This window comes from Monodelphis domestica, chromosome 6, assembly GCF_027887165.1.
Source record: "Monodelphis domestica isolate mMonDom1 chromosome 6, mMonDom1.pri, whole genome shotgun sequence".
In the NCBI taxonomy this organism is placed as follows: Eukaryota; Metazoa; Chordata; class Mammalia; order Didelphimorphia; family Didelphidae; genus Monodelphis; species Monodelphis domestica.
The window spans coordinates 128,868,814-128,893,950 of record NC_077232.1 but is presented as its reverse complement, the minus strand read 5'-3'; the positions used below and the strand labels follow the sequence as shown (position 1 = coordinate 128,893,950).

At 35.0% G+C, this 25,137-nt stretch overlaps 2 protein-coding genes across 2 annotated transcripts in view; one reads left to right on the top strand and one right to left on the bottom strand.

The window, feature by feature from the left end:
- The window catches only part of NSUN7 (NOP2/Sun RNA methyltransferase family member 7), a 111,504-nt gene that overhangs the window by 57,525 nt on the left and 28,842 nt on the right, over positions 1–25,137 (bottom strand). The window contains exons 5-8 of the mRNA XM_007496519.3: positions 14,666–14,818; positions 13,924–14,107; positions 11,735–11,945; positions 2,158–2,301 (exon numbers count right to left, since the gene is read on the bottom strand). Coding sequence (XP_007496581.1) covers positions 2,158–2,301; positions 11,735–11,945; positions 13,924–14,107; positions 14,666–14,818 — 692 coding nt within the window. The remainder of the gene's footprint in view (positions 1–2,157; positions 2,302–11,734; positions 11,946–13,923; positions 14,108–14,665; positions 14,819–25,137) is intronic.
- LOC103100060 (ubiquitin-fold modifier 1-like) lies at positions 5,588–5,999 on the top strand. Its single transcript, XM_056803550.1, has one exon. It carries the CDS (start codon positions 5,592–5,594, stop codon positions 5,997–5,999), a length of 408 nt encoding a protein of 135 aa, XP_056659528.1. The 5' UTR covers positions 5,588–5,591.

The following is a 25,137-nucleotide window of genomic DNA, read 5'->3' as shown; positions in this document are numbered from 1 at the left end:
ACTTCAGCTGGCTCCTCAAACATATAACACCTGCCCTCCATATTCAGGAGGCCTGCTCACTTTCTTTGCATTGTTTCAGCATCCTGGTGTGAAATACAGACCACTAGAGGCACTACTACTTTTCATGTAACCTTGGGTACTTAATCAATCAATGATCATTTTTCCTCCCCAAATCCCATTTTTTTTTATCTATGCTGTATCCTATCCACATCCCAAATCCACCTATCAACACAGGACTAGAAATTTTTCTTTAACTATATCACCTATTGCTTCAGTTGTATTCCTAAATAATTTCAAATTTTCATCAATGGCTCACTTAGTGTAAGTAAAATAGAATTTTCCCAATGATCCTGTAGATCTCTTAACTTTACATCAATATCCAGAGAGCACATAAGATGTCCATCAGTTTGCTCTTGCTACACAACTTGCCCAATTCCTTTCCTAATCATATATTTCTCTGTTAATATCTTTTATATACCATGTCTCATGATCTTTCTGTGATCTGTTGCTTTAATTCTTTGAGACTATGGTTTTCGATACCTCTCAGTTATAGAATATCTAAGTTATATGTACTAAATGACAATCTCTAAGGCTTTCCTTTCAATGGCATATCATAGTCAAAATAATAGACATTCTTTATCCATCTTTTTGATTTTTTTCTGTGTGGATAATCAGGGCAAATTTTTTTTTGCGTGATTATAGATCTCATTTAAGAGGCTCTGCAGTGTTTTGGGGTTTGATGAAGTTAGCACAATAGAGTCAGCAAAATGAACATCTGAAGGACCTCATCTTTTCTAGGGAACCCATTTTTCATTTGGACTCTGTTCTTGATCTCTTCCATGACAATGGCAATTATGTACATCTTCCCTATTTTATGCCTCATATTATAATCACTGGGTTACTTATCAAAGATACTTATGCTATAAATTCTGTCAAGGAAATTGTAAAATCTTAACAATGAAATACTTTAGAGATAAGCAAGCATTGAAGGCAACATTTTGATCCAACAAATTAAATTCTTTTTTATATCCAATAAGCAGCACAGTAGAATTGTACCATATAGGGGGCAGCTGGGTAGCTCAGTGGATTGAGAACCAGGCCTAGAGACGGGAGGTCCTAGGTTCAAATCCGGCCTCAGCCACTCCCTAGCTGTGTGACCCTGGGCAAGTCACTTGACCCCCATTGCCTAGCCCTTACCACTCTTCTGCCTTGGAGCCAATACACAGTATTGACTCCAAGACGGAAGGTAAGGGTTTAAAAAAAAAAAAGGATTGTGTCATATGCACTTTTCAGACAATTTTATGACTGTGAAGATATAGTCTGCTATGAAATATTCTTTTTGTGCTTTATTCAGTGTCATGCTTTTACTTCCTTGTGTGTGATAACTGTTAGCATACAGAAGTCATGATTCCAATGGATCTCTGATGGTGAAGTTTGTCATGGTAACCTGACAGATCTTTTCCATTATTTTTTCTTTGTTTGCTATCTTCTTTCTAGGGTCATCCTTAAATCTCTGAGGGCAATCTGATTTAGCTGGGTCTCTAGACAATATTTTAATAAACTTGCTTCTTTCTACTACTTTTCATTATTTTATGAGAGCATAAATTGCTGATATCTTTCTCTCATTTACCCATAAGATTATGTAAGATTATATTTACCCATAAGATTATATAAGGGGAAAGAAAGGGGAAAAGAACAAGTATTTGTTAATAGTATATGCCAGGCAGTGTGCTAAGTATAAGTACTTCACATATATTATCTTGTTACCCTGACAACCCTGTAAGAAAGGTACTATTTTTATTCTCATTTTTACAAATTGAGGCAACTGAGGCAGTGGTTTAGTGACTTGCACAGAGTCACATGACTAGTAAATATTTACAGTATCTAAAGCTACATCTGAACTCAGTTACTCCTGACTCCATGCCCAGCACTCTAGCCATTTTGGCACCTAACTTCCTTATCTATCATATTTTAAAATAGGTCCCACACAAACATACCACACATATATGGGAAAAAATTCTTAAAGTATCAAATTAACAATGATTTAGCTCATAATACATAATTTAAACATTTAAAATATATTTAAGGTAAACATTTTTTAAACTGATCCCTTGTTATAATATCAATAATTTAAATTTTAATATTAAAAACAATTACCTTCATTCTCATTTAAAATAAATTCTATTGGATTGCTAACACCCAGTCCTGAGCACCGAGGTAGTAGAAGAATAACTTTAACTTTTTGTAACCTTTGATCTTTTGTTTCAATGTCAATAAAATTTTCATGAAGCAGCTCAATATCTAATAGAAATGGAAAACATAAAGAAAATGGTTATAAGACCATGGCAATTACAAAGTTGGCATTCAATTTTGCCCATTTAGCTGCTATTTTTTGTACTCCATCTACCAAATCCTTATTTTAACATTGTTAAATAAATTTAAATTAGTTGTATATTATCATTATTAATACACATATTTTTAGATATCTGCTGCCCATATTGGGTATGAATAGTGTGCATTACAAATATTATCTTATCTGACCTTGTGACAACCCTGGGAGGGAAAAGTTCCAATACCCATTTTGTGCTTGAGGTTGGATTTGAGCTCACCTTCCTGATTCCAGGTCCAATTTCCTAGCTACTCTGTCAATAGCAACCTCTTTAGTCAAGTTTTAACACTGCATAACACTGCATGTTAAAGAATGCCAAGATAGAACATTAGCACTAAAATTCTGCTCTGACTTCTAAATTTTTCATCTTATTTTAATGACTAGAAAATCAAAATAAAGAAATATTTAAAAGATCTCCTCATCCCACCTCCTTCTTAAATAACCCTAATTTTAGATTAAGAAATTGAACATGTTATATCCTTAAGGAAAACATCTCCAGGGGCAGATTGAAATTCTACCAAACATTTAAAGAACAATCAATTCTAATATGTAAATTATTTTTTAAAAATAAGTAAAGAAATCCAACCAAATTCTTTTTAATGACCCAAATAGAGAAAGAAAACTATAAACCAATTTCCCTATTGAGTATTTATTCAAAAATTTTTAATAAAATGCTAGCAAGGAGATTATAGCAATATATCACCAAAGATTATACCAAATGGCCAGGTGGGATTAAACCAGGAATACAGAGCTGGTTGAATATTAGGAAAACTATTAGCATAATTGACCATATCAACAACAAAAACAACAAAAATTATGATCATTTCAAAAGATACAGAAAAAGCTAATTATAGCAGTAATAGGAAACAAGACCAACACTCTTTCTAAAAAAAAATGTGAAAAAGGCAGCTTTGTAGTACCAGATTTCAAATTATATTGCAAAGTGGTAATCACAAAAGCAATCAGGTACTGGTGAAAAAACAAAGTGGTGGATAAGTAGAATAGATTAGGTACACAAATATATAAAATAAGAGCCATTCTCTAATTAATAAAGGGTCAGAAGATATAAACAGTCATATGAAAAATACTCTAAATCACTATTTATTAAATAAATGCATATTAAGTCAATTCTGAGGTACCACTTCATACCTCTTCATTTGCTTATCTGACAGAAAAGGAAAACATGAATGTTAAATAAATCATAAATGTGAAAAAGGAAGAAAAAAATTAGAAAGGATTAAATATAAATGAATGACTCCATAAGACAAGAAAACATTCAAAACAGTCAAGACTAAAAAAAAAAAAGTAGAAGTATAAAGTAATTCAGGTTTTTTTCTAAACTGACCTGAAAAAGAGATCAAAGAAAGACAATTCAATAATCACTGTACTCTCTGAAATCCATGATTTAAAAAAAAAAAAAGAGAGCTTAGACAACATATTTCAAAAAATTATAGAAGAAAACCGTCCAGATCTCTTAGAACCAGAGGGCAAAGTAGAGTAACAATCTACCAACTACTTCCTGACAACAACCAGGCTGAAAGAATTCAAGTACCAAGGAGCCACAATAAAAAAAAATTTTTAATTTAAAAAAAAAACCTTAGTAGTCCCTCAATAGTCAGTCAACATTTGTTAAGCATCTACTAAGTGCCAGGCACTATGCTAAACACAGGGGAAACAAATACAAAAAAGAAAGCTAATCTTTGCCCTGAAGGAGTTTGTTATCTAATGAGAAAATAATATTGGGAGCTGAAAATTAGTGGAAGGAGAAAAGAAAGGTTCCCAGTATTAGGGCTTTATGGAGAAGTTCAAAGGAGTGAAGTCAGGTGAGAAATAAAGACAAGACTGGCCAGGATGCCTTCCTTAAGTTCTCCATTCCACCCTCCAATCAGATAGGCCCCAGGGACAGGGGGAACTAGTGAGTTGTGAGAACCAGGGCAGATGTGATTTTACAAGATAAATTAGGTCCTCCTAGTGGTGTGTGTGAATCTTAAAATTTCTCAGACTCTACCTTAGAACATTTGGTTAAGGTTATTCCCCATTTTAAACAATGAAGGTACTTAATGAGGAATGTATGTGAGAACTTTACATTACTCCACCAATACTTGGGCATACTTTAGGGGAAGATAAAGTTGTAAAACTCCTTACTGAACAATGAAAAAGTCCCCAACCCATACTTATAGTGAGGCCAGGCCCTTAAACTAGGTCTATTTTTAGATCTAATACAAAAGGGTGCTAAGTACCTATGAAGGTCAAATTAATCACTAAAAGGGCAAGCTTAGCAAAGAGATGTGAAATACTCGGAAGTTTTAGTCTATTCAGAGAAGATGATAACAAGATGTGAATTAAGAAGGTGATAACAAGATGTGAATTAAGAATGGTCAGTCCTTTGGAAAATGTCTACTGTGATTGGTAGATGTGAAAATTTAGGGGAGGTGACATAGGAGAAAATTCTCTTTAAAAGGAGGTCAGAAACTGAGAGCTGGAGTCTCTGAACTGGACTCTCTGAACACTAGGGTTTTGCTTGAGACAATCTTGTGGTGAGTGATTAAAGACTGACTTAGTTTTCTCTCTTAAAAGAAAGGCCTAGGCCATTTGCCTAGGCCCTAGCCTTCCTATTATTTCCTCTTACTCTGTCTCTCTCCCTTTCCTTAATTCCTTCATTTGTATTAATTAAAATCTCCATAAAACCCAGCTGACTTGAGTATTTCATATTTAGGAATTTTTCCCATGGCGACCACTTATTTTTGATGTAAATCAAGACACTAAAAATTATCTTTATGCTTTTGGCAATTCAAAGGCTTGAATCCATATTTTCAGGGTCACAGTTTATGGCAACCACTCTTTTGACCATAACATGTGGGAGAGTTGTGAGGTGAAACCCCAGGTTCAGGACAGGTTGTTGCCCTTTTCAAGCCGGTAAGACTTCAAAACTTAGCTTAAAAACAAAAAGGAAATGTATTAATTTGGAAGCCATGTTGAAAGGCTGGGAGACAGTGTACAGGTGGAAAACTGCCTCCCCAAGGAGATGGGGTTTGGGATTTTTATATCCTTTTGATAACAGGGCCAATGTGACTAGAGAAAGGATGATGATGGCATGTTACCAGGTCTCTGAAACCCAAGATGGGTCATGTGGTGATGCCCTATGCCTCAAAGTCAACCTGTCCAGTTTAGAGGATAATCAGATATCTGGGATATAAAAGAGATGCTTATCAGGAGCAAGCTGGGCTTTGCCTATCTGTGCTCATCAAGAATGAAGGGAGAAGGCTCTGAGAGAGAGGAAGAAAGGCAGCAGCTTTGGCTGAGGGTTCAGCAAAAAGTGGAATGGAAGGAAAGATCAGAGCATCGCCGTCAGGCTTGCCTAGTTTCTTTTAAGATCACACTGACCTCGGATCTGCGACAGCCCTACAAAGTGCTTAGTGTTCCTGAAAATACTCCTCTCACAGCAGTCTTAAAGTTCACTGCAGAAGAATTTAAAGTTCCTGCAGCAACAAGTGCTCTAATTACAAATGATGGAATAGGAATAAATCCTGCAAAGACTGCTGGGAATGTTTTCCTAAAGCATGGCTCAGAACTCAGCATAATTCCTCGAGGTCAAGTTGGGAGTTTTTAATGTCTTCTAAATGGAACTTACCATGATCTTTGAGAATAAACATTGATATTTATTTCATAACATTGCATTCGGACTATCTACAATTTTATGTACCCACTCCTATAAGGACATTGGCCCTTTCCATTAAAGAAGGAATATATCCCATGTATAAAACAACTGCCTTAAGAAAGAAGCAAACCTCTCCACTGCTAATTCATTATGAAAGGAGTTTCAATTTAATTCTGTAATAGAAAGATATTACTAAGAACAAAATTTTCCCATGAAATAAGAATATTAAAATTTCTTGTATTTCAAACCATATGTCAACTATAGATTAAATCATTTGTTTCTGAGTTACAAATGATAATTGTCTGAAAACCTATAGGTGAATAAATATGTATATTTTATATACAATTTAAGAGAAGAATAACATGAACTGATTAACACTTAAATATTTGTATTTATTTCTATTTAGGTTTCCTAGGTCTCAGTTGGTTCCAGTTTTTTATTTGGATTTTCAGTAAAATTGAAAGTACCATCTATCTGTTGAACATTATGAACTTATCCCAATTAGGGAAAATAATATCTCCAGTGAGCTAGTCTATGGATATCCCTATATAGTTGAATATACATAGTAGAGGGGACTTAAAGAATATTTAATATTTCTGTTGCTGAATTTTATCCCTTTATGATTATATTCTAAGAATTCTAATTTAATCATGATTTTTATGTGAATTATTCTGTATTAAAGTTTGAAAAGAAGAAGATACCTTTGACAAGACTTGAAATCATGAAAAGCTCAAGAAAGTGCTTTTATCTATCGTTTAGAGAGCTGAACCCAAAATTCAAGTAGGCTGGTGGGGAGAAAGGAGTTTGTTTAAGCATCTTGATCATTGAAAACAGAAAAGTCAAGTCAAAACTGAAATGGTAAGAACGAAAGGAATAAGTCATACAAGAGATTAGAAATAACATCAAAATGACTGAAAAAATCCAGAAGGAATGAGAACAGGTGCCAAAGAAGTCAAAGGGGAATAAAGGAGCAGGAACAGAATGGAGAAGGAAAAGAATACTATTATTTAAACAAGCAGCAGAGGAAAGCCAAATGTATACTTTTTAAACTACTATAGAGAATAAAACAGCTATGCCTCCCAAAAAAACTATAAGGAAAAAAAGAAATACTAGGTTAAAATAGGAAAATGTTAAAGCACGAACATGATATTTGTAGTATGTTGGCTCTTGTATGTGGTTAATGAAATCAATGCTTAGAAAGAAAAGCAGTTTAAATTCTTTGTTTCTTTGTAGTCAAATGTAGCTGGTGAGAACAGCTGTGTTTGGCAAATGCATAAATTAGTTATCCCTAAACCAAGTTTTATATTAATTATTTTTAATGATATCCCATGATTATTTTGTTTCTGGCCTGATATTCATTGAAAAGGCAAAAGATTCATATGAAAAATTGCAACTTATCTAGCCATGGGTATTTTCTAATGGATGTTTTTGGTATTTTGAGGTTATATTTGACATTAAAATGCTAGATTTGCTTGATTTTAATGAAGACTAGGGCATGGCAAGATTCTTAACCATCACATTGTAGTAAGCTTAACAAAAGGCAGTAAAATTAGGACAGAAAAATGGACTATTATATTTTTTTAACTAGAAGAATTAAACCAGAAAAGGTTAGCCAATAGTTTCACAGTTTACCCTAAGCATTCCAATTAATTAAGTTATACTTTAATACTGTTTATAGGTCAAAATATGATTGTATTTATATACTACAGAAAAATAAAATGGTGCAATGAAATGACTGACATTAAGCTTTATTTTGTTAATATTTGGGAATCAAATTCATTAAAGGTAAATTACATCAAAATTTGTGTTTTTCAATTCAATTACATGTGTGCTTTTTAATAAGGTGTAATTTAAAACTTTAAGTAGAATTCTTGTAATGACTATTTGTAAATTCCCAATTTTGAATTAATCCCATTGGTCTTCTGAAAATAAATTATATCTATCTCTAACAACAACAGCAAAAAAAGAATGGATAAGCCAAAGAGGATCTTCCTCTTAATCAAAATCACCTTCCCTTAATACCGCAGAAATACAAGGAAAAATGAGTCTTTCATGTACTCTCTAACTGGACCCACAATCTGGGAGGTTGGGGTGTTTATGGGAAGCCTATACTCCCATATCACTAGGGACAGGATTAAGAGGCAACCAGGTAGGAAATGAAGAGATGGCTGATCTGGATGCCTTCCTTATAATAAAGATTCTGGGAGGAGCAGAGAGCTTGGAGTACAACACTGCAGAAGGCAAAAGATAGAGATTTACAACCAGCCATAATTTATCCAGAATAGCTGAGTATAATAACTTTACAGGGGGAAATGAGGTCTTTAATGAAATAAAGATTTCTGCTCAGGGAGGGGGTGGGAAGGAAGAAGGGAGACAATTTGGATCATATTACTTCAGAAAAGTTATGTGGAAATTTATTACATGTTATTGGTAAAAAATAAAAATAATAAATAATAAAATAAAGGATTTCCAAGCAGTCCTGATGAAAATGCAAAGGCTAAATAGAAACCACAAAATAAGAGAAAAATAAAAAGTTAAAAATGTGGAAATAATCATAAGGGAATAAGCAAGAATGACATGTTTACATTTTAATAAGGAAAAATTTTACAAGTGTCCTCTCAGAACTCTATAATTATCAAGGATCATAGAATGAGTATGAAGAGATAGACACGGGGACTGGGAGTGTTTTTTAATTTTTTTGGTAATTTTTTAAAAGAAACAGGATGTGCAAAAAATAGATGGTAGAATGAGGGAAGAAGAAGGAAGACTATACAAACAAGGTGAAAAGTTGAGATGAGTTGGAGACACTTAAACTTCATTTTCATTTAAACTGGTTGAAGAAAGAAAGAATACAGACAAAGTTGGCTAAAGAAATACATTTCACTCAAAAAAGCAACATGAGGGAAAGGGGAAAGAGGGAATAAAAGGAAGTATAGATTAAAGGAGAGATTTATCCTAATCAAAACAAATTCTAATTATCTAAAATATATAGATAACTAAGGAAAAAGAGAAAATATGAATCTGTCATTGGGCTCTGGTCAAAAAGAAATGAAAGAGGGGGCAGGGGAGCAGAAGGAGATTGTATTACACTTGGAGAAATGGTGTTCAGCATACTCATCTCTCACCACACTCTTCTTCATATAGAGGGAACAGAAAACTGATAAACCCAATGTCCAGCCATGATTCCAGAAAGCTCATAATGAAACATACAACACACCTCCATAGAAAAAGTTGATGGACAAAGAATAAAAACTTAGATATACCTATTTTTGGATATGCCCTGTGTGAGAAATTTTTACAATGTTTTACAATGTTTGGAATTCAGAATGTTTTACAATGCATATTTGTTGAAAGGATTTTGTTTTTAATTTCTTTTTCAAATGAGAAGGGAGAATTTTGGTCAACTGAAAAAATTAAATAAAAGGTTTGTTTTTTTTTTAATAAAGGTGTAGACTGAACATAACTAAGCTTAAAAGGTAAAAAGTTGACTAAAAAAAATCTTTGCAACAAATTTCTCTAACAAAGGTCTTATTTCCAGATTTATAAAGAATTGATTCAAATGAATAAGAGTGAGTCATTTAACCAATTGATAAAGTAAACAAAGGATATGAAAAGGCAATTTGTATCTATATTTTTCTTTTAGGGCTCTAAATCACTAATAGAGAAATGCAAATTAAAGCAATTCTGAAGTTCCACCTCACACCCATGGATTGGCAAACTTGACAAAAAAAAAAGAAATAAAATAAAATGACAAATGTTGGAGGTACTTGTTATTTTTTTTTCAATGCTCTTACCTCCTCAGTTTACATTTGAAGAATCAGGCCCAGAAACATGAAGTGATGATATTAAATCACATGGCTAGTAAATAACCAAGAATTTGCACCCAGGTCCTCTTGACTCTAAATCCAGTATGTTTTCCATTTTAATACTATTCTACCTTATACTTGATTCTAGGTAATCTCTGAAATCTGTTCCAGCTCTCAAATTAATTGGTTTATTGAGGTTTAATTATTGTTTTTGTTCTTGGGGCAAGATAAACATTATTTTGACCACAAGAGATCTGTTAACTAACTTGTTTCCATATAGATAAGGATGAAAGAGAAGGGAAAAACAAGATACTTTTATATTTGGAAATAAGTAAGGATTTTTAGAAGCATTTGCTTTTTAGAGATAAAGATATAAAATTCTCTTCAAAAAAAGCAGAAACCAAGCAGTAATTAATTTTTCATAGAAACTATGCATTGAAAGGTACATAATAGGTCACTTAGTCCAATCTGTAACAAGATGCCCAAAGACTAATCAAACAACTTCCACTTGAAGACCCCCTAGAACTGTGAAGGTGAACTTCTGGCATGCAAAGACCTCTCTGTGGGCACAGGTGCTACTGCCACCAGAGTTAGTTACTAGAAAGGTAGAGGGATTTGGGCAGAGCTACCCCTCTGCCCAGCAGCCCAATGGAAGCACTTATTCCCTTACCTGAGTAGAGTGCTCAGGCCATTCCTCTCCCTTTTTCCCTCCCCTGTCTAGGGTAAGGAGGTGCAGGGCAAGGCACCCAGTGAGGGGGTGGGAGAGGCAGGGCAAAGCACTCAGTGTCTAAAAGGTTCTAAAAGGTTCACTGTAACTGCCCTAGAGAGTCTTATATTCATTACCTCCTGCAGAAGTTATCTATTTGGGGGCAGCTGGGTAGCTCAGTGGTTTGAGAGCCAGGCCTAGAGATGGGAGGTCCTAGGTTCAAATCTGGCCTCAGACACCTCGTGTGACCCTGGGCAGGTCACTTGACCCCCATTGCCTAGCCCTTACCACTCTTCTGCCTTGGAGCCAATACACAGGATTGACTCCAAGACCGAAGGTAAGGGTTTAAAAAAAATAGAGTTATCTATTCTATCTTTGAATAGCTCTGATTGTTAGGAAGTTTCTCTTTACATTAAAAAAAAAACAAAACCTGCCTCTCTTCAATTTCTCCTGCTTCTGCCAACTTGGACCAAGCAGAAATAGTCTTATAATTTTTCTTCTCTCAGATAACAAATATTTGAAAACATATATCATATCCTCCTGAAATTTTCTCTTCTCCAGGATAAATATTCCCAGTTCTTTCAATTAACCCTCTACAGTCCCTCCAACAACCTATTTACCCTTTTCTGGATCTGTGTCAGCTTCTCAATGTCTTTCCTAAAATATAATTTCTAGAAGTAGAAGAACATTGCCTCCCTTATTTTGAAAACTATACCTCTTTCAATGCAGTGTACAATTGAATTAGTTTTCTTATTATTTGTAATCTAAAAGCTTTGGTTCTACTGTTGATTGTGTTACTTGTGACCCAATCACTTAATCTCAGTTTTTCTGTTTCTTCATTCATTTAGTAGTAAGAATGCCAACCAACCTACTTTAATAGCTTGTGGTGAGAATCAACATAGATTTAAAAAGGCAGGCATTTAATTTTTTAATGTTATATATAAATATAAGGCATTTATTCATGTTGCTTCTCATGTCAAAGCATAAAAATTCTAATCTGCAATTCAACCAAAATTAACAAAATTCTACTACAGAAACTCTTATATACCAACATACAGATGAAAGATTCTAAGATTGTTTTATGAAGAAAAATAAAATTAAAATACATTAAAATAAATCATGTCCAAAATGTAAGAAAGTGCTAAACTCCAAACAAATTGATATCTGATACCTACTTTTACATCCCATATTTGTAAAAAGCTCCTTCATTTCTGATTCCTTAGCTTGTGATTTTACTCCGCATACATATATTTTTGAGGTACTTTGATTCGTCAATGTTGACATATGAGCAACAGTGTACCAGGAACCCATGTTAACCAGTAAGATGTCATCATCCATATTCAGTAAGGTCTTTACAGAATGGACAGCAAGACTTCGAGATTTATCCTACATAGGAACAAATAGGGCTATTAGAAGTCACAAAAATTTTTATTCAAATTATTTATTTGAATTCTACATTAGTAGAAATACTATTAACTTTTTAAGTATTTTAGTTTGTTTTTAGCCAAAGTAGCCTAAATAGGTAGCAAATCTAGTTGATAAATATAGAACACTGAACTTAATTTACTTAAAATATGCATGTTGTGTTTTGTCTTTCACATTGTAAAATAAGACAAAATATGTAGGAGTTGACTTATTATAAAAATGCCCAATCGTTATAAAAAGAGTCATCTTCATTGCTATAGGAACTGATCAACCACAGGAGCCCATATCCCAGTCACACTCTATTGTCATCTTTGGTGCCACAGCTCAGGGATGCCCAGGTTCAAGGAGCACAGAGCAAGGGAATTGGGGCTCAGAAATAATAAGTCCTAAGGATGCCTTAAGGAGGCTTTTGCTTGCAAGCCTGAGGATTTAACGAGGGGCTACCACAGTGCCTGGCAAAAATAGATGCTTAATACTTGGTTAACATTGTTGTTTCCATAGGAAAAATATATTCTGAGTTTCAAAACACTGACTTGCAAATGAACTTTTGGAACACAAATCATTTATAAGTTGGGGTTACTTTTGGCTATAATATAAAGATAAGGATAGCAATAAGGACAAGGCCTATAATTACATTACCTATAATTACATTATTATAGGCAATTCCCAGATGAAGAAAGCAATGCAAGTCAGGATATTCTCTGCAACTTATAGTGTTAGAGAGTTGCCTAGAAAGCAGAGGTTAAATTACTTTTCCAGGCCCCAAACCTTTGTGTCAGAGACAGAGTTTGACTTTGGTCTTCTTGCCTCTAAGACCAGCTTTCTAAGTACTCTCATTCTGCCTTATTTAATTCTTACTTAATCTTTTGATGATGAAATGTTAATCTAAATGTTAAAGTTAAGTTTTGGAATTTAATTTCCTCCAGAATTCAGTTGTTAGTTGCGGCATAAATGGCATTTAGGCTTCAATGTCTTTTCCAGGAAGCTGTGATCTTTGGACATTCAGAGATCACTTAATATACAGATTTCCCAAGATACGCTTCTTAACCCAGATGAAATTAGCCCATTCCCAGATGCCAGTGTCAAATGAGTTTTTGGGAGCCCCAAGTTTGCCTTTGTCCCTTGGAAACTTGCCTTTAGGGAATGTCCGAAACTGACCTTGTCTTAGACTGAACAAGGGATCACCAAATGTCCATTAAGTGTCCTGGATAGGAGTGATAGAAATGCTCAAATCCTCAGTTACCCTTTTTCTCTTAGAAGTTTCCCCATGGTATCAGAAATCCTTTCCCCCAAAAAAAACCAACACCTGGCAGGAACCATACTTTTTGTATCCATTGTAAATTAGGCCACACCCTAATCTACCAGCCTCTAGCTACAGCCTCTTTCCCAAGTCTGCTTGTAACCCACCAGTGTATGTTTGCTGTTCTATATTCCCAAAAGGTATTTAAGTCCCCAAGTTCTATTATTATTGGGAAAATCATCTTTGGTGGTGATTCTCTCAGAGGGACTGTCCCCAGGGCCCCAAAGTTTTGACTCTGTGTGGTAGCCAAATATTAAGGACTTGTCTCTTTTCCTCATTAAAGATTTGGTTTTATGACTACTTTAGTGGTTCTATGCTTTTCAGAGTTGACACCAGTAACACAAGAATAAGTCAAGTCAATACTGGCAAAGAAGGAAAAGTCATTTCTATCCTGCTTCACAAGTTTTAATAAGTTTTGGAGGTGCTTGGTTAAATTATGTTGAAATTATGAGAGAAATCTGTAAATCTCTCTAATGATCCATAAGAAGGAAGAATAGAAAGTCAGCATTTCACATTTACTATTTTGATAGGATATAATGTTGAGGCATGCAAGCCCGTGAGGAGGTTATATTAAGGGAAAAAATTAGGACTATTCAACTTATTAATAAGGAGAACCTTTAAAAGCAAAAGTTAGCTCACCTGAAATAAAAGTTTATACTCTGTGCAAAGTTCTATATTAAGAAGTTCGCTTTTAAGATGAGATGGGAAAATTAAGACATCACTGCAATGTTGGTCCATACAAAAAGATTTACAGTCAAGGTCAAATGCGGATTTGACTCTAATGAATCCTTCTTTCATCAAATCATCACAAATATCTTCGGGACTGTTGATAAAACATTCAGTTATTTATTCTGATCACAATTACAATAGGTGAAATTAAACATAAAATGTATATTACCTCGTTTTTACTTTATTAATATGAAAAATAGTCAATATCACTCAAGAAGCCTAATTTGGACAACATAAAAAATATTCTTATAGGTAACTATTACAATTTTGCAGAGTTTAGCCTGCTTTAGGTTATAAAAGGATTGATATAATTAACTTTAATTTAGAATTAAAATCTTAAATTAACCAGGAATAAGATTTAAAATACAAATTAAGATTACATTTATTTTATACAAATATTCACCATCAGCAAAGGTTGAAGATTATCTCAAATTTAAACTTAGTTTACTTTTTATGTTTTACCATAAAGAAAGTATATGGGGGATTGGTACTGGCTGGATCTGTGATTTCATTGGTATGGGCAACTACCATAAGAGGAAATTTCCCTCTACCAACACAGGTTGCCACTTTCTCTGAAACTTAGTCTTAGAGAGTTACAAGGAGAAGTTAAATGACATGCATGTGAGGAAAGTATATTATCTGAATTACTCACCTGATTTTGCAAGTATTTATCCAAGCATAAAGTGGCAAAGTAGAAGCTCTTTGTTCCTGTTTTCTAACAGTTTCTGGTAGAATGTGGTAAATTGAAAGAGCATCATGTTTAATTCGACATCTTGCCAGAGCTGCAGCCAATTTTGTTTTAAAACTAAAAATATAAAATCCACTTTTTACTGAAGACACAGGGCTAGCAACCTCCCACTAAAAAGGTTAATAAATTCCACTCTAAATTTTGAAATGGAAAATCTAGTAACCTATTCATTTTCTTGTTCTCCCCTCTTACAATATCTACTCCTTTGCCTTGTGTCTCTCTGCATCTCCCTAAGTCTCTTTTTCACTGTTAATTGCTGTTATAAACATCAACATTATAGTCTTAAGGCTTAATAACTTACATGTACCTAATTCTGGCCTTCCCTTCTCCTAACAATCCCCTAAATAACAATGCCTCTAGACAAAGAAACAAAAAAAGTTTAGACAGTATCCTAAAAATTCCAAACCTAAAAAAAGGATGTCTTATTATAAAAACCCAAATTATGATGATATAACCTAGGCCAGCATTGGTGAACATTTTTGAGATCACGTGCCCAAACTTCACTTTCAAGCTGCCTGTGAGTCACCTCTCCACCCACCTGTTAACTCCAGACAGTGGGGGGAGGAAGGGCTTGCATTCAGCAGCTGGACGGAGGGTCAGGGCATATGAAAAATGTCCTCAGGCACAGTGAAGAGGGAACTCGGAGCAGTCCTCTCCTGCATGCCTGGGCACATGGGCCATTGCTTCACAATGCAACACAGACCTAATCTATGTATTTCTAAAGTGATGGAGGTCTGTCCAGGACAAATTACACATATTCGGTAAATATTAGACAGCACCCCTCTGATTTTTTTATAGTTGAAATATGGTTTAGATGAATAATAAAGACACCCTCGAATACTTTTTTTTTCCCTCGAAGGGAAAAAAATCACAAAGGGAGCAATAAGCCCTGAGTGTTCACAGAAAGGGGATGGAGTGAGAAGAGTTGTTGCTAGGCATCTGTCATAGTCCTACCTGAGGTTCTTCAAGGATGGAAAATAGATAGTAAGAAGAATGATAAAGAGGTTATAAATGAATTCAGAAGGTGTTCATTTTTATCAATTATTTGTCTCAATTCCTCTTTCTCCTACCAAATGCCTCCCTAAGTTTAATTCAATATACCACTAAAGATACCCAATCCCCCACCCTGAAGCATAAAATCCTCCAAAAACATGAGATCAAAGGCTGCCACTTCTGGAAAAAGCTTCTACCACAACAAAATTAGATTGTTTTGGTTCCTTTGTCTAAGAGTTATATAATACCACAGTAAAAGATGCTACATATGTGCATATTAAACTGCTGTTAATTCAAAGAATAATGATAACTGGTCAGGATTTCTAATTCATAAAGGTGAGCTGCTACTGTGTATTTTACATAGAGTGCTCCTCCTGCTGGGCAGAGCCCATATTTAATTTTTACTGTATGTCAAGTCACTGGAAATGTTAAGTCCTGAGAAAAAACATCCATTACTAACCCCAGGTAATTGTATATCACCTCATTATAGTGGGGAATTATAGGGGGGGAAAACTGTAAACACTTTTTTCCAGGTTTTGTCTGAGTAATTTTTTTTCTTCCTGAAAATTTTTAAAGTTTAGAGTCTATATTTTAAAACACTGGTAAATAAAATATTTCTATGATAAAGTATTCAGATGTTGTTTGCTGGCCTTAAATCCTTCAAATAATTAATTAAATTAGGAAAATTGAGTCTTTTATGTAATTCTCAGCAATATGAGCTTTTTATAATTCCTCTCTCCCAAGGACCAAGAGTAATACAGAACTAGAGCAACACAATACAGTGTAAATAATTATATTTAGTCTTTTAGGATCTAAGAGTTAAGCCCTAGCTCAGTCCATTTACTAGGAATATGACTTTAACACAATCTCAACTTCCAGGAGGCTGCATTTCCTTAATTTGCAAGGTTAAGAAATTGAACCAGTGGCTCTAAAGTCCCTTTCTATCCTATTGCAAATTTGTCTAAATTCAGAACATGCAACTATGTGTGGAAAGGAAACAAGGCTGACAGTTTGTGGGGGAAGGGGCCAACTGGGAGTGGCAGTGGGGTCTTGTGACTAGCACTGGCTTCCTGCCGGCGGGGGACTGGCTTCCGGGTATCGGAGGAGAGAGGAGCTTGTTCAGCCCAGTCTGGAGTGGCATGCTCTTCTTGGTTCAGCCCAAAGACACAGGCTTCTAAAGGTTAGAATTGTTCTTGTTTGCTTTCTGTGTACTGCTAAGATTCTGAATTAGAACAACGAGAGTAGACGGGAGTGGGACAAACTCTCTGCCAGCCTCTAGGGCCTGGCCCTATACTCTGAAGGTAAGGAAAACTCCAATTCCAACTGCATTATTAAACTTTATGTTATTTGAATTCACAGTCAGATGAGTGGACTAGCTTTTCTGGTCATAGAGGGAGCTGAACTTCAGTTTCAGTCATTCAAAGACAAACCATCCTTATAGGACCCCTGCTGTTTCCTCTCAGCAGGGGGCATCTCCCTCCCTTGCCTCACCAAGCAATATTCCCTCTCTCCCTTTAACTCCTCCTTACCCCTAAACAAACCTCCCATTATTCCCCATTTATCCCATTTTTCCCAATCCTATTTCCTTTCCCAAATAGATATTACAGATGTTTTAGAATGAATTAAGAGTATTTTCCTAAGCTATGTATCAGGGAAGGAAATTATTCAACCTATAAAAAGCATTGTAACCAGCAGAAAGCACACCTGCCATGATAGATACAGAAAGAACGCACATAACCTTTTCAAGGAGAATAACTTGAAGCAAAGAAGAGAGCCAGACTAGGAACTAACCACAATTCACCCAGAAACACCCAAAAGAAGACTCTCTGAAGAGATTCACAGCTATCACCTTTATACCCTAATTTCCTACATGTGGTGTTTCAACCATTGCCCTCTGAGTCTGCGCTCTCTTTTCCTATGAGTACTGTATATTTGTGGGGGGGTATAACTAAGGTATTTGGAGGTGAGGGGAGACAATCTTTTGTAGCTACTATTTTTTACCATGCCATGATAGGAAAAGACTTTGTAAAGAACAAATTGTGCCAATTGGCTGACTTAATGGGAAGCATAGGAGTAAAAGCTAATGAAGAACACTAGTAGAAGCGGCTGCCCATAAAGTATAACCTGATATAACAGACACCTTCTTCGGTGCACCAACCTTCAGGTGAAAGTTAGGAGCAAGCCAGAGGGGACACTATCTTATTTTTAAAAATATGTTTCAATGAGCAAGACTCACTGAATTGAAAAGAAGGAAAAGATGAAAGCAGTATAACATTTGGGAAATTTAGTTACATCTTCAAAGAATCCCAAGCTACTCGATGTCACAAAAGCTCATCTCTGGGACACCAGACACTCACTCATTCTTAATGTGATCTAAATATCTACCCAACAGAGAACACCATAATCTAAGAATCAATTGCAACAAAAAGGGGCATGATAAGTGTTATTTAGGAAGCAGTATAAAACAAATAATAACTAGCACTTGAGAAATGTATGAAAGACATCAAGGCCATGTATTATTTTAAAAGGAAGTAGACTAATTAATAGTGTAAAGGAAAATGGTAAGCCTAAGCACTAACATTGATATCCATGAAATAATGAAAGAACTAGCAAACTAATTCCATCATATAGGTACCTCCTTAATGGAAGATCTATAACAAAATGCAGAATCATCAATGCAGAATGAGAGAGCATGATTAGGCTACAAAGTGCACCAGTGGATACAAGGAAGGTTCATATCAATGGGGTTATAGCTCTATCAAAAGGCTTAAGTTATAACTGAATTCCCATTAATTTAATGTATTATTAAAGCTATACATAGCTTTAACAATCAGGCACAGGAATTACTTATTGCTCAAACTTAAAGGTAATTCCATTACTAAATTTGCATATACTATGATTTGTTTTATATATACTAAACATTTAAAAATTTTCCCCTCAACAAAATTATGAGACCAACTTAAAAAAAGCATATGTTAACATTTTCTAACACAAGTTATTTTGAAAAGAAAAAAATTAAATACTGTCAAATGAAACATACACTTCCAAATGCCATTAGGATAAACAAACATATCCTTATATAAAAGTAATATGCTACAAACAAAAAAAATAATTCCTAAGTAGAACTACAAGTATTAAAAATTGTTTTCCATTATTCTTGATCTTAAAGGTGGCATGGCATAGTAGATAAAACACATTGTTTTGTCAGGAAGACTTGGGTTTTTATCTCACATCAGAAGTTGCATATCCCTTAGCAAATCACTTAACCTTTGTGGGGCTCAATTTCTTCATTAGTAAAATGATGGAATTAATTAATCAATCAACTTATAATAAGTGCCTATTGTGAAAGGCAATTCTTTATTCTCTTTGTCTATTTTGAGTTAACACACTTGTAACACTAACTTAATACCTCCTTAATAACATTATCCTACTTAATACCTCACCAGACTATGAAGTGTGAATCAGACTTTCTTTTAGTATCCCTACTTGGTACCTCACCAGATACTAAGAAGAGTGTTTGCAAGACATTTGCTAAAGTGGGTAACAACTCAATCAGTCAGGAAGTTGTGAAACCATTTGATAAAGTTAATACCTCCAGAGGATGAGAAGTGGATTCCATAAGACTCTGACCCCCTAGGCAATGCTAGATAATTTGGAAGTTGTGACTGGCCCCTGTGAAGAGGGGAAAGGACAAGAAGTTACTATAAAAGCCCTGAATTTCTGGAGCTAGAGGTCAGCTTCAGGAGTCATCCTCAACAGGTCATTGTCTTTAGCTCAAACTGCCTCTTGGAGGGAACTTGAGTGAAGGAATAGCTGGCTTTCCTTTCCTGACTTCTGGAGAGAGATTAATTCTGGTCAAGAGTTAACATGTCTTGCTAGGCTGAGTCAAGCAATGTTTAGTGTGATAGGCTAAATATCTTCTCTATCCTCTGTTTGCATTTCTCAACTTTCATTCTCTCTACCTATTTTGTAAATAAAAACTGTCAAAAGTCATTTTGACTTGACCTATAATATTTTAAATCAGCAACCACCATATTATTTATAATTTTCATATATTTAGACCTTAATTTTAATTTCTCACACTACCATGAGCTAATAACAGAGCTAAAAATTAAGAATATAAAAAGAGGCAAAAGATAGTCCCTGACCTCAAGAAGCTTATAATCTAATGGGGAAAACAACATGCAAACAAACATACTATATATATAAAGCAAGCTATATACAGGATAAATAGAAGTGATTAGGAAAGGGAAAGCATGGAATTAAGAGGGGTTGGAGAAAGCTTCCAGAAAAGAAAGGATTTTAGTTAGGAAGCAAGGGAAGTGTCAAGTAGGTAAGATAGGGGAGAAAGAGTATTCTCTCCAAAGTCAAGAGATAGAGTATTTTGTTCCTGGAATAGAGAGGAGGCCAGTGTTCTTGAAGTTTAAGATATAAGAAGTCTGGAAAAATAGATGGGGGTTAGTTTATGAAGGGCTTTGAATATCAAACAGAACTGTTTTGTGTTTGATCCTGGAGGCAATAGGGAGCCATTGGGGTTTGGTCAGATTTTTGTTTTAGGAAAATCACTTTAGTGAGTGAATAGAGGATGGATTAGAGTGGGGAGTGAACTGAGGAAGGCAGTCCTATGGTTAGCTTATTACAATAGTCCAAGCATGAGGTGATGAGTTCCTGTTTTAAAGTACTGGCTCAGTCAAAGGAGAAGGGGGCATATTTCTGATGTTACAGAGGTGAAAATTGACTGGTCTTGGCAAAAGATTGGATGAGGCAAGGAGTTTAGATAGTGTTAGATAATTTTAGATAGACACAAACTCAATGACTTCCAAAGTTCCATTCTATGATACTATTAAAGTGGTCATTCTAGATAGTTTTCAAAGGAAGAAAACCAAGATTCCAATAGCCATATGAGAAAATGATGCAAATCACTAGTAATGAGAGAAATATAATTTAAAACAACTCTGAGGTTCCACCTTACATCCATTAGAATAGCAAAGTATTACAAATGTTGGAGGACCTTTGAAAAAACATTCATACAAATTCACTATTGGTAGAGCTGTGAATTGGGGCAGCAAGGTGATACAACAAGTAGATAGCCAGGCCTAGAATCAGGAAAATTCATCTTCTTGAGTTTAAATCTGGTCTTAGATGCTTCTTAGCTATGAAAATCCAGCAAGTCACTTAACCCTCTGCCTGCTTCCTCATTTGTAAAATGAGCTGGCAGAGGAAACTGGCAAAATACTCCAGTATCCTTGCCAAGAAAATCCCAAGTAGGGTCATAAAGAGTCAGACATAACTGAAAAATGACTGAATAACAAGAAAGAGCTATAAAATGGTCTGGCTATTCCGGAAAACAATTTGGAACTAAGCCAAAAAAGTTACCAAATTGTCCATAGCAATACCATAATTAGGCCTGTACTGCCAAAGAGAGTAAAGAAAGAAGAAAAGGACATGTCTCTATAAATAATATTTTTAGCAGTCCTTTAAATAGTGGGAAAGAACTAGAAATCAATTCCAGTTGAAGGCATCAACTAGGTAAACAAATTATGGTATATGAATATAATTGAACATCATTGGTTAATGACAGAAATGATAATTTCAGAGTAACCTGGGAAGACTTGCATGAATAGATGCAGAATGAAGTGAACAGAACCGTGTAAAGATTAAAATTAATATTCAATACTCCAAGTATTATTTTAATACTATTTATTGAAATCCACTTATTGCAGAGAGAAATTAAAAACAACCAGTGAAATTTAAAAAAACCAGAGAAAGGCAAAAAAACACTCCCTCCTCCATGCTGGTACAAGCCAGAGAGCCCACGTGGGCTGGAAACAGAAACTGAAAAACTCAATCCATGTAAGGAGATGCACAAACAGGAAAAGGGAAAGAGGATTGTGGGAAATGTAGTCTCTAGGGTTCAAGATTCTAAATCAATACATCTCCGCATGATCCTTTGGGAGACCAGTTTCCCCAAAGGACCATGAAAACATAACTAACTTATAACTTGAACTAGAAGTATATACAAATACAGTTTTTAAAGGGAAAATACAATAAGAGGAAAATACAAAGAGAAAAGGAACAAAATAAAAAACAGGTGCATTGACAAAAAGCCAATTAGGGGGCAGTCCCCTTTGGCATGAGAGTATACATTCAAAACAAAAGCATTCAACCCCACCAAAGTTCAAATTCGCCATATCTCAAAGTTCAATCTGGATCTTCTGGTGCAGTATGTGGGCTCTGCAGGCCTTTTCATGGTGCCTTCTAGATCCTGGGAGGTAGTCTCTTGTTCTAAATTAGGCTCAAATTCAAGTCAAGGTTCACAACAATAATATAGTCCCCCCTAAGGAAAATAATAATATATTACCCCCCTGAGGAGGATACAGGGATACACATAGGAATTACACAGGGATACATGGCCAAGTCATAAGGCACAAGAATCAAGTATCAAAAAATATCCAAAAAGTGTAAAAGTTAAAATTAAATCTCAATAATAAAAATATTATATTTTAAGACATTTATTAATGATCTTTAGAAATCAAGGAATAAAGAAGATACAAAATAAAGACCACATATCCATGGCTGATCAGCCAGTTCAAACACCCACCTTACTACCACCAAGCTCAGGATAGGAAGTAAAGAGGTGGGACCTTCCACATCCCCGCCTAATATCCCCTATCTACAGGAAGTATGTAATGACAGGAAGTCAGTGGGCTCCTGGGAAATGTAGATCTTTTTTAGGGTAACAGATTTTTAATTATACGAAGTCAAAGGAATTTTAAAAATAACCTCTGAGTCAGATAAAAAATATAAAAAGAAAACTTGAAAAAAATTCTGGGAAGAAGGAAAACAGAAAAACTATCACAACTCACAACAGGTTCTTGTAGTGATCCCATGAGTGTACAACAACAATCAGTCACTAACCCAATTTAGCAGTCTAAACTACAGTAAGTTGTCACATCATGAGAGAACATAGAAAAAGGGACTAGATCTCGAAACAAATGGGAAATAGAATTCCCTGATTCAACCTTTCTTTCGCCTTTTTGGGATAATGGAACCAGAACAATCGATGTTATATGCTTGATATGGAGTGTGGTACAAGGAAGTCCCGCATTTAACATGTTAAATAGCCACAACCTTGGGTCTCACACATGATCAAGTCATTTTGCTTTTTGTGCAGAATTTCATCAATCCCCCACAGGATTGGTTTAGTTTCTTTTACCTTTTTGTGCTCGTTTGGCAATTTGTAGGTCAAATTCTGTGCTCCTTTGTGGTCCGTTTCTCCTTTGATTAGACATAGTCATCAAGCAAAAGTCTCAGAAAATTTAAATAACTAGTGGCAGATTGCCATAGTCCAAAGCCTTTTTGGGTATGCTCTTTATATGTTAGGTAAATGGATATCTTAGCTTATTCTGTTGCAAAAAGTAAAAATAGTTTTTAAAAATCCTTTTCAATACTAGTGACATGTTTCAAAGGCAAAAAATGAGAAAAGAAGGGAACGAATCAAATACTGTATGAAACATATAGGAAGAAAACAAAATGTTAAAATGTGTTTATTTCATAATTACAGAGGTAGAGACTAGTTTTCAAAAAATAAGATTCATTTCCTCTTTGACTTACCATGATCCTCAGTGTGAGTGCAAATAAGGTAGATAAAACAATGTGAATGCAAATGAGGTAGACCAAACAATGTGAGTGTATTATTTTAATACTATTTATTAAAATCCACTTAGAGCAGAGAGAAATCAAAAACAACCAGAGAAATTTTTAAAAAACAGAGAAAGGCATAAAACCACTCCCTCCTCCACACTGGTTCAAGCAAGAGAGACCACATGGGCTGGAAACAGAAACTCAAAAACTCAATCCACAAAAGGAGACATACAAACAGGAAAAGGGAAAGAGAATTGCGGGAAATGTAGTCTCTAGGGTTCAAGATTCTAAATCAATACAAACAGAAAGAAATTTTATATAATAACAGCAACACTATAAAGACAAAACAACTTTGAAAGACTAGAATAACCAACCATAATTTCAGAAGGCTATTCTATCCACTTTTTAAGAGGGAAAGAAGACAGGTTGTATCTTTTGCAGAAGTCTGATGCATGGCTTTGCAGAAGAAGGGCTGGCTCACATATGTAACTAAGCAGGAGAGATTCCATGGAGTGTGAGGAACATATAAAAGGAAATTCACAGAGGGAGTTGGAGGAAAGTGTTCCTGTCTCTTCAAGAGTTTGGAGAGATCACTTCCTGTGCTGGTGACCTGACTTACTTTGGGAAGCCATTTGCCCTGTTCTGTGAATCATCCACCCAACCATCGTGTCTTCAAGAGAGAGATCCTGTCCAATCTGATTTCAATTGTTTCCATCAATGGAGTTCGTGTGTTCCGGTATCAAAATAGATTTCATCCTAGACAAGAAGAAGCCAACAAGAGGCTATTGACCTGTCTGTCTGGAAGTGAGGCTGTAGCCATATTTGTCTCAGGCCCACTAAGGTGACTCCATCATTTACCTCACCCTATCAGTTCCTGATGAACTATAAACTCTACCACCATCAAGGTTTGGAGGGCAAATTGGTCAGGAAGCTAGATAGGGTTTTGGGGTTTCAAGACAGAGTATAGGAAATGGAAAAGCATAGGAAATAGGAAAAAAAAGAAGAGGATTTCATGAGAAATCCATAGACTGGAGGGAGGATAATTAGAGGAAATAGATTAGGAAAACCATTCCCTGGCCCTCCTTCCCTTCCCTGTGTTGAAAATAGTTAATAAACCAAGTTACTGTTTATGAGATCAAGAAGCAGTCAGATTGCATTAAACCCTTCAACATCTGCAGGTGAGACCTACTATACTGGCCTACAGTCTGTTATCATTGAGACAGAGTACAGTACTGGACAAACCTCTGTCATTAGTACAGGTTCAAATATTTTCCTTATTTCAACTTGAGAGGTAAAAATTTAAATTTATTTTTGAACATACCAATTCAAGAATTTGTTTTGCCTAACTATCCATGTTTGTTACAAGAGTTTTCTTTTTTTTTTCCAATGGAAGGAATGTAGGAAGGAGTCAATTTTTTTTACTTTAAATAAATTAAATTTTCAAAAGAAAGTGTTCTTACTGCTATTGCTTCTAGAACATCAAATTATCACTAAAGTTTTCTTGATAATATTCTCAAGCAGCCAATTTATAGTAAGCTACTATATACCCAAATAAAAACCTTCAATGACTTCATCATTGAAAAGACATCTAAAAAATTAAGAATAATTGAATGAAATCTTGCAAAAGCAAAGCATTCTTCTTTTTCAACAACATTTTTCAATAATTGTCAGAGCATACTGGCAAGCAGTCTCCAAATTATTAAGACAGTCATTTGCCTAGCAAACATTAATTGAACAAA

Excerpts from the sequence above, each read along its gene's own strand:
- LOC103100060 (XM_056803550.1), top strand. The coding sequence starts at position 5,592 with ATGCTTATCAGGAGCAAGCTGGGCTTTGCCTATCTGTGCTCATCAAGA.